Source organism: Cynoglossus semilaevis, chromosome 8 (genome assembly GCF_000523025.1).
Source record: "Cynoglossus semilaevis isolate Cse_v1.0 chromosome 8, Cse_v1.0, whole genome shotgun sequence".
Classification (NCBI taxonomy): Eukaryota; Metazoa; Chordata; class Actinopteri; order Pleuronectiformes; family Cynoglossidae; genus Cynoglossus; species Cynoglossus semilaevis.
In genome coordinates, this window is record NC_024314.1 from 13,111,936 (window position 1) to 13,120,715 (window position 8,780).

An 8,780-nucleotide genomic window follows, 5' to 3' on the forward strand; every position below is an offset into this window, starting at 1 on the left:
GATTTGAACGCTGGCCAAGATGTTCTCACTGTTGCTGGGATTGTTGTGTTTTTGCGCACTGACCTCTGGCCAGCGTGGGAACAGGCAGATGGACGATGGGAAGCGCTACATTTGCCGGGCAGTGCCTCTGAGCGGCGACGCCAGTTGCCCCGTGACGCTGCTGCCCGAGCTGAGCTCCGGGAGTCAGGAAGAGGAGCTGAGAAACACAGTGATGCAGCTGAGAGAGACGATTGTACAGCAGAAGGAAACCATCTCCAGACAGGTCGGCACCATCAACGAGCTGACGACCAAACTGTCCCTGTGCGCCTCAGCCACGGGCGGCAGGAGTTTCGACAAGGACGGAACCTGGGGGAAGGAGAAGCAAAACACCATGGGAGATGTTCCCAGAGACCCCAATGACACCATAGATAGCCTTGGGAAAACCATGCAAGGACTCAAGGACCGTCTGGAAAACCTGGAGGTAAGGCAGGGCGCCTTTGCATTTTACTGCTTAATTAGAAAATGAGGTAACTGAAGATAAGTTAACACGGTGAGATGAAGCAAGATAAAACGGGGAGAAGTAAAGTTTACATTAAAGTAAAAGTCAGAGTTATAACAAGTTCAGGTTGTTACTTTTTTTTTAAACCTGCGTATGTCCCAGTACTACTGAGTACAGCTTAAGGTAGTGTGCAGGTTTTCCGGGTGATGGAACCCAACAGTCAGGAAAACAAATAAGTCCAGTGTTCACTGAAAGAAAAAACAAGTGTGGTCAGAGTTCTGGCAGAAGAATCTGGCAGAAGAATCCCAGTTTGACGTGGAGTCCCAGGAGACTCATCATCACTCCAGCGTCTCTGTGTCCTCTCCAGTCACCATGTTTTGTACCTTCTCCCCCAGCAACAGCAGATGCGGGCCAACATATCTGGCGCGTCTTTCCCCAGCGAGCTGCGTGACCTGCTGCAGCGCCGCCTCGGAGAGCTGGAGAAGCAGCTGCTGAGGAAGGTCAGCAGCCTGGAGGAGGAGAAGAGCCTGCTGACCAACGCTACGGTAGCCTACAGGCTGAAGACCGAGAGCACGCTCAACGCACTGGTCGAGAGGATCAGTGAGCTGGAGAAAGGTACTGGGCCACATCGAGTGTCTCCATGTGGGCTTGATGGTCAAAAAAATACCAGACCATTTCATATCTGAACCACAGTCAACACATTCCATTACCTTTGATAATAACATTATTGAAGGAAGCATGATCTGGTTACAGTTTATCTTAGGCCAAGTGCAGCCCAATCTCTGGTCCATATCAGATGTCCCACGGATATGTGAGCGTCCTGTGTATTTAGTTGATCCAGAAAAGCTTGCCTGAATCAACTTTGGGCTGAATGATATGGCCCACATCACACATACAGAGCCTAGTTAGCCTGATGTGGACCACATTAATTTTACACATAAAGTGTTGTACCAGACAAAGACAATCATTTAAAACCTAAATAATTAGGTCACACTGAGAAAAGCCTGAAAGAAGGAATATGTTTTAGTGTCGAGTCCAGGAGATACAGCCCACACCTGAGTAAACAGTAGTGTAGGGAGATGGGTTTTAATGCCATTGAAGTGTCCAGCTTGTTTTTGTATATTTCAAAGGCTAATGGAGAGGAGGCCGAGGCAGGCACTCAAAGGAATAAAGAGGTGGAGAGGGTCTGATGAATCAGAGAGGGAGAAATAATACAGTGAGAGACATGCATGTATTTTTTCATAGAAAGAATCAATTTTGGTTTGTTGTCCATTTTTAGTCTGTTGTTGTGGTGAACATTCAGAGGTTTCTGTTTATTATTCCAAGGCTGAGATTAACCAGGTTCAGATATGACTTCACTGAACCTCAAGACTGTCGCTTTTCTTCACAGCACACTCACTACCAGGTGACCTTCCCTCCTACCTAACCAACTAGCTCCCTATATTTATCACAACTTACCTACCCACTATTTAATTACCTTTTTAACACCTACATACGTACCTACCTGCCTCCTACCTCCATATCCACGCTCCTACCTAGATACAGACCTACCTTCATTTCTAGCTGACTGCCTTTTTAGGTATTTACAGCATCTTCTGACCCAGTGAGGTCAACAGACTGTTTAACCTCCCTTCCACCTTTCATGGTGGGTTATTCTGAGTGAATGCCAGCTCTAAGATGAGTTCCTGAACCTGTCCACCATGTCTGGACTCAACTCCATCCTTTTGTCTTTGTCTCATCTTAGGTGGAGGAGACTTCAAGTCTCCTGAGCAGTTTAAGCTTTCTCTCCCTCAGAGGACCAACTACCTGTACGGCCGTATCACCAAGTCTCTGCCAGAGATGTACGCCTTCACGCTCTGCATGTGGATCAAGTCCAGTGCCACTCCTGGTATAGGGACACCCTTTTCCTACGGCGTACCTGGACAAGCTAATGAAATTGTGCTCATCGAATGGGGCAATAACCCCATCGAGCTGCTCATCAATGACAGGGCAAGTAACTCTGACGTTATATTAATGGTAGCATCATCTGGAGAGCACAATCTAAAATGAAAGATGACGCAAAAGATTGAAAATGTTAAATATTTATTAAGCCAAACTCACTGTTGTCCAGATCATCACAGGGCTACATTTAAAGACAAAAAGAAACTTCACTCTAATATCCACACCTATTAGAAACATTCATGTGTGTGAACTCACCTGTAATCGTCAGTAATTGAACCATTGACCCTCTTGCTGTAAGGCAAGTCCTGGCAGTCATATAAAATGCAGATTGTCCAAAAAAGAAGAATCGAGTCTAGGAACAAAGACACATAAAATGAATGTTTTTTGCCTTTCCTTTGCCCTGCAGGTTGCCCAACTGCCTCTGGAGGTACGTGATGGGAAGTGGCACCACATCTGCATCTCCTGGACGACACGGGATGGCCAATGGGAGGCATACCAGAATGGGGAGAAGCTGGGGAGTGGTGACAACCTGGCAGCCTGGCATCCCATCAAGTCTGGAGGAGTCATCATCCTGGGGCAGGAACAGGTCAGGGACAAGAAAAGTATCCACCGGGGTGGAGCACAAATACAGTGTGTCATCAGTGAGAGGGGGCACCCCACCCCCATTAGCCAGAGTTAAATATCGATAAAAGCCCAAGGTCAAGTTGTTCTGCAAGAAAATCAGCCACATTTACTGCAGTAATCAGGAGTGACAGGTTATTATGACACAGGAAAGTCAACATGTCTGTGACTGCACACACACACACACAGAGCAGCAGCGTAGACAAACATTGCCTGAGGATCAAACAAGTGCAATATTAAAAGTGTGAAAATGGAAAAATAAGCTGCACTGGTCTGAAGTGTTTTTAAAGCCTTCCTCATCAGGGCTCGATTTCTCCCTGAAGCAGCAGCTGGACATGAACGTCTTATTATAGTTATAGTAATTCAATGGTGTGTACATATATATATATATAATTGGCTTACATTGACACATGGTGCATTTTGTCTGCTTTGATTTATGGCATTTCCAAAAACCAATTATAGTTTCATCAGTCTGTTCTTTGTGCACGACGCGTTTGTTAAAGGTGATCATTTCAACACCAGCGTCTCTGTAACATTCTCTACAGAAAAGTTTAATCCACGACCTGCAAAGGAATAAAAGTTAATTTGTGAAGAAACTCTTTATGAATTAAAATGACCGTATCAGTTAGCCCCCTGGGGTAACTTCAGGCTAGGAGGGCTAAACAGTGGTTCTAGATTTTTTTTTTCTTTTACTACTTTAATTGCTAATGATCTTTGGTTATCTGTCCTACATGGCGACAAACATTTACAGAGAGAAAGAAAAGTTGTAACGTAAAAAAATGTAATAAAAAAAGCCAAAATACACATTATTCCCACTGAGTCAATCACATTATTTAAAGAAATTAAACTTGTCATCCACTGATCTTACTACAGCTACAGATAAGATGATAGCATCAGACACTTGACCTCAAACTGTAAGGCTGAGTCCATCCACACTACAATACTTCACAAAGACAATTACCGATGTTAATGACGTGGACGTCAAGCTTTTACATTTACATCCTCTTCTTTATGGCCCCTCCAGGACGTGGTGGGCGGCCGATTCGATGCCGGACAGGCATTCGTGGGCGAGTTGAGTCAGGTGAACATTTGGGACCGTGTTCTGAAGCCGACAGAGATACAGTCCATGGCCAACTGCAGCTCTTACATGCCCGGAAACGTAGTCTCCTGGCTGTCCAGCAATGTGGAAGTTTTTGGGAGGGGAGCATTCAAACGCCCTCTGGAGGTGTGTCAGGAGCGTCTGCCCAAGGCTTGACAATACTACTTCAATGTCCTTCATTTCCATTGGTCCCTGAAATCATGTGTTACCACCTGCTGCGAGTAAGTCTGTGATTTCTTTTTCATACACGTGTCACAGTGTTGTGTTTGCATTTTCCTGCACCAGCCACGTCTGTCATGAAAAGCTGATGTTGGGCCTTGAATGTGATGAAACTCCAAAGTGCATATTTATTATATGGAGGCTGAGCAGTCGGACACATTAACATTCTTAGTCTCAGACACGATTAAGCTACTTTTACTACACCCACGCTAAGAAAAGGTGCCCGTGGGTATTTACTTCACTCTAACTGTAGGGAGCTGTCGATCTGACACAGATGTACACAGTGTACTGCACACAGTGATACTGGACGCAGTGATACTCTACTGCAGGGGTCACCAACGTGGTGCCCGGGGGTACCTGGTAGCCCCCATGGAGTACCTCAAGTGCCCACAGGGTATTTTCTAAAAATAAAACTAGTCAACAAGAGGGTCAGAAATTGTACTGTAACTGTTTTGAATCAGTAACCTTTGCAATGATATTTAGTTGGGTGCAATGGCGATGGTAAGAAGAGTGTCGACTATTGTACAGTATGTCCCAGAACAAATTATGATTACATTATTTGGGAAGTCTGTATCAAACTAGAAGCTCTTCATATTAGTAAGTGTCCTTGAAGTAGCTCTTAGTTTCAAAAAGGTTGGTGACCCCTGCTCTACTGTGTCCAGACAGAACAACAGTTAGCTGGGGGCGTTTGAGCCGGTGTTTGCGTGCAGCGTGGGAAGAGAGACTAAAGGTCACCTCAATGTTATGTCTCTTCCTTAACCTGGAAATGAGCTTAAGGCCAGGATTAATTAAGTCCCCGGTCCTGGAGATTGTGAAAAGAAAAAATTCAATTTTGCTCTGATGGGACACCAGTCCCAGTGCTTTCCTCCTCCATCTGCCTTTGCCATTTAACAAAACCTGATTCAAATGGAACCTTGTTTCAGGTGAAACAAAATACATTTTCAGAAAGGTTGGTGTAAATCTGGGTATAAAAGAACATCTCTTCAATCTTTTCAAGCAGAGACGGGTCATGGCCAACTTCTATGTGCTGAAATATGAACAAAAGGTACATTAAAAACCATCATCCTTGATGAACAAAACTTTCATTTTTTATTGGGTTTTGTGAAAAACCTCCATCTTTTCTGAAAAAGTGGTCCATGAATATGAAAAGCATAATGTGTTTTGTGGATTTGGTGACCAGTCATTGAACATAAACAGATGTACGTGTTTCAATGTGGTTTTATTTAGTTTTCTGGACTCTTCACGTACGTACAGTACAGGGGATCAACCATCTGGTTTAATGCCTTCTCATAAAGACTTAAGTGCCACTGAGTGTTTTCTAAATGTCAGAGATGTTGTCTTTGTAAGTGAATGAAAACGATATTAAAGAAGAGCGCTGCTGCAAAATGAATTCATGTCTGGCTTCGATCTGTTGGTTGTTACTTTCCCTCTGCATGACAGGAAACTAAAAAATATTTGTCAGAACAACAGCATAACAGCATAATACTGTCAAAGAAATCACTGTGTTCTGTTTTCTCAGACCACAATGAAGGACCACTTTATACAGAGAAAACAATTTCAGCAAATTTAAAAACTACAACCTTTTCTCTATACTTATGTCCTAGATTTGAGTTTTCACTGACACGCAGGACGGCTCACATCACAGAGGAGTACACAGTTTGAAGTACTGCACTCCTAGATAAGATAACACTGAAAATTGTCCATGACTTTCACTTTAATTGGGGACGTTATGGTTTAGGTTTGTGTCCAATCTTGTCAGTATCAGTCCCTGCACATGAGTGACAGTTACACCCAGACTGAGCAGGGTCTTTAGAATCAGACGGCTCAGGTCACAACAACAACAGGTGTCCTGGGTGGCATTAGCAACGCTTAACTGATGAGGAAGGCCAAAAGGTCACTGGTGACGTTATGGACGTTCTCCCTTTCCACAAAGTCACTCTTTAAACCCCACAAAGCTCCGGGAACGTTCTGTAGTACTGAAGAAATCTAAAAAACTAAAACCCTAAATTTAATAGTGCATATCTTTTAAAACAAACATCAGGCTTTGTGATATAAAAGATGCATGTTATCCTGGGAATTGGATTGAAATTCTTTACATTTCCATAGCCTTGGATTGGACCAGGGGAATGAACTGAATATACGAGGGAAACCTGAGCAGGTCTGAATTAAAAAAACACATTTTAACCAACAGTGAATTTCAACTCATTTGCAGCTTTTATTCAGACTGTTCTTCTGGATGTCTTGTCTGAGGACACACAGAGCGGAACGTTTCCCGACGGCACGTGACACGAGGACTCAACGTGATCATCTCTTATCTGAGACTGAAGGTATGGAGGACAGACAATAAAAGCTCAGTTTGATCAATAATTTTGATGGAAGAAAAAAAAAAGCAGACATGCAGGGTGAGTCTGTTTGACTGAGATGACATTCCCATCAGCCCCTGCTTCAGGGCTAAGTGCTGTAGACTGTAGCAGAGAAACAATAATTCATTCTTTAAAGTTTGTTGCCACCAAAACATCCATGAAAACAAAACAAAATCAAACTTAATATTAATAAAAGAGTTTTGTTTGTTGACTGCAAGCCCTTAAAATGTCTCACTAATTAATCACGTGAACTATTTTAGGGAGAAATGAGGATATGATAAAAACTGAAATGGCTCTTTAATGATAACATGTTAGTCTGTTGTGCTGCATTTTTAAATCCTAGTTATTTACAGTGCTACAGCTGATAGCTTATGTTCGGTTTGATGAAAACGCCTTTAAATTGTTGGAATTAAATTAAAATAAGGTTGTGTGCAGGTAGCAGCAGCAGCAGCAGAACTACTGTGACCTGGACTGAAGGATGAGCGGCTCCCTCTCTCCTCTCTCCATGTGGGAAAAGTTCAGGAAGATCCTGCCCTGACCTCCAGAGGTCTGGCTCTTCAGGAACACAGCATTAGTGGAGACAGCAATCTAAACAAAAACACACAAGGATTCAGAGGTTAATATTGTTTTGAAAAAACGTCTTGGTTTAAATTTGTCTTATTTGGTAAGAACTTAACTACAATGTAATAATCTTATATATCAATATAATTACAAAATAAAATTTAACAGAAGCAGAGGAAAAATGTCAATAGTGACGGCAACAAAAAACAGGAGGTTATTTGTTTGTTTACTGTGAGGTCAGTAGAATCTATTTAAAACTATAGTTTACATACTTATATATATACTTGGCCTCAAGTACACTCTGATCACTCTGCTCAGTATGCACAGTCACCTAGTGGTTATTTCCTGTACTTGATACATAAAAAAAAAATCAAAGATATTTTAGGAGAAAAATCAGACCGTTTATACTTAGATTTAACTGGATATGTATTTTGGTGTGATGTGCGTTGTTATGTTGTTCTCAACAGAGGAAATGACAGGTCTTTGAGGATTTGTTACTTTTAACTATGGGACAGCTAAAAATAAGAATTAGTTTCTTCTCACACTCTTCCAATCATATGTTCTTTACCTGTGATCGGCCGTGATGACAAGGTCGACAGGCGATGACTGTGATGAAGGAGAATGTGGCCGTGAGAACAGCAGCACAGGACAGCATGAAGATCAGGTGGTTGTTGTCTGCAGCAAACACAGAAATGACATTATTATTTCATCACCAAATCATCAAAGTTTGTTTTCTGTCAAAACACGTCTACATTTAGACTGTGTAAATTACCTGTCACATGACACAAGGCAACAACACTACAAAACAGGTCTGACGGTGGTGGGCCACATCCATTCGACCAATCCAAGAAAAGTCCAGTTAAGTAAGAAACCTTTTTTTTTTTTAAATCACAAGTTCACATGGATTCACCACAGTGATGGTGAATCAGTTGTTCACAGCAGACATGTGCTGACCTGTGGGGCCACCTTCTTTGGATCTGCTCTGAATCCTTCCATGCCATCGTCACCTCACTGTTTGTGGAACTAACGCAGCTAAACATCACATGGTCGTTTTTAACTGAAACTCCACACTTTTGAAAAGACTCCTGTTCTTGTGTAGGCATGAATTTGTACACAGGTTGTCTGTCTCCAGCTGTGAGTCTCACGTATGTCCCTGGAGATTTTCCACTCTAATGCCAGTGAAGAAGACACGTCACACTGTCTCAAATAACCTTGAAAAGTCAAGTCTATTCATGTTCAGTATTCAGTATTAATAATGAAGTAGAGTAAAGACCGACCCGCGGGCCACAGTAAAAGAAGTGAGTGTGTTCGGTCACTCACTGCTCTTCTTGGCGTACAGGCTGAAGGACGTCTGCAGTTTGCTGATGTCGTTGCTGACGCTGATGTCCAGACAGTGGACACCGGCAGAGGTGAAGGTGTGGTTCAGTCTCAGTGTGTTCTCATACAGTTTGGTCATGGTGCAGCCAATGCTCTTCTCCGGGACACAGTTACGCAGGAA

The 8,780-nt window shown here is 42.8% G+C and overlaps 2 protein-coding genes across 6 annotated transcripts in view; one reads left to right on the forward strand and one right to left on the reverse strand.

The window, feature by feature from the left end:
* nptx2b (neuronal pentraxin IIb) overlaps positions 1-5,858 on the forward strand; it is an 8,423-nt gene extending 2,565 nt beyond the window's left edge. For 3 of the 5 annotated variants that reach the window (XM_025057321.1, XM_025057322.1, XM_025057323.1), the window contains 5 exons: positions 1-460; positions 874-1,093; positions 2,223-2,467; positions 2,826-3,005; positions 4,065-5,856. In XM_025057321.1, coding sequence (XP_024913089.1) covers positions 20-460; positions 874-1,093; positions 2,223-2,467; positions 2,826-3,005; positions 4,065-4,295 — 1,317 coding nt within the window. In that variant the 5' untranslated portion in view covers positions 1-19 and the 3' untranslated portion in view covers positions 4,296-5,856. Of the gene's footprint in view, positions 461-873; positions 1,094-2,222; positions 2,468-2,825; positions 3,006-4,064 lie in introns of all 5 variants that reach the window. The other 2 variants (XM_008315118.3, XM_008315119.3) reach the window with 2 other exon arrangements.
* Positions 4,377-8,780, reverse strand: part of tmem130 (transmembrane protein 130) — a 7,393-nt gene continuing 2,989 nt past the window's right edge. The window contains exons 5-7 of the mRNA XM_025058116.1: positions 8,603-8,778; positions 7,851-7,957; positions 4,377-7,309 (exon numbers count right to left, since the gene is read on the reverse strand). Of these exons, the coding sequence (XP_024913884.1) occupies positions 7,178-7,309; positions 7,851-7,957; positions 8,603-8,778 (415 nt within the window). The 3' untranslated portion in view covers positions 4,377-7,177. The remainder of the gene's footprint in view (positions 7,310-7,850; positions 7,958-8,602; positions 8,779-8,780) is intronic.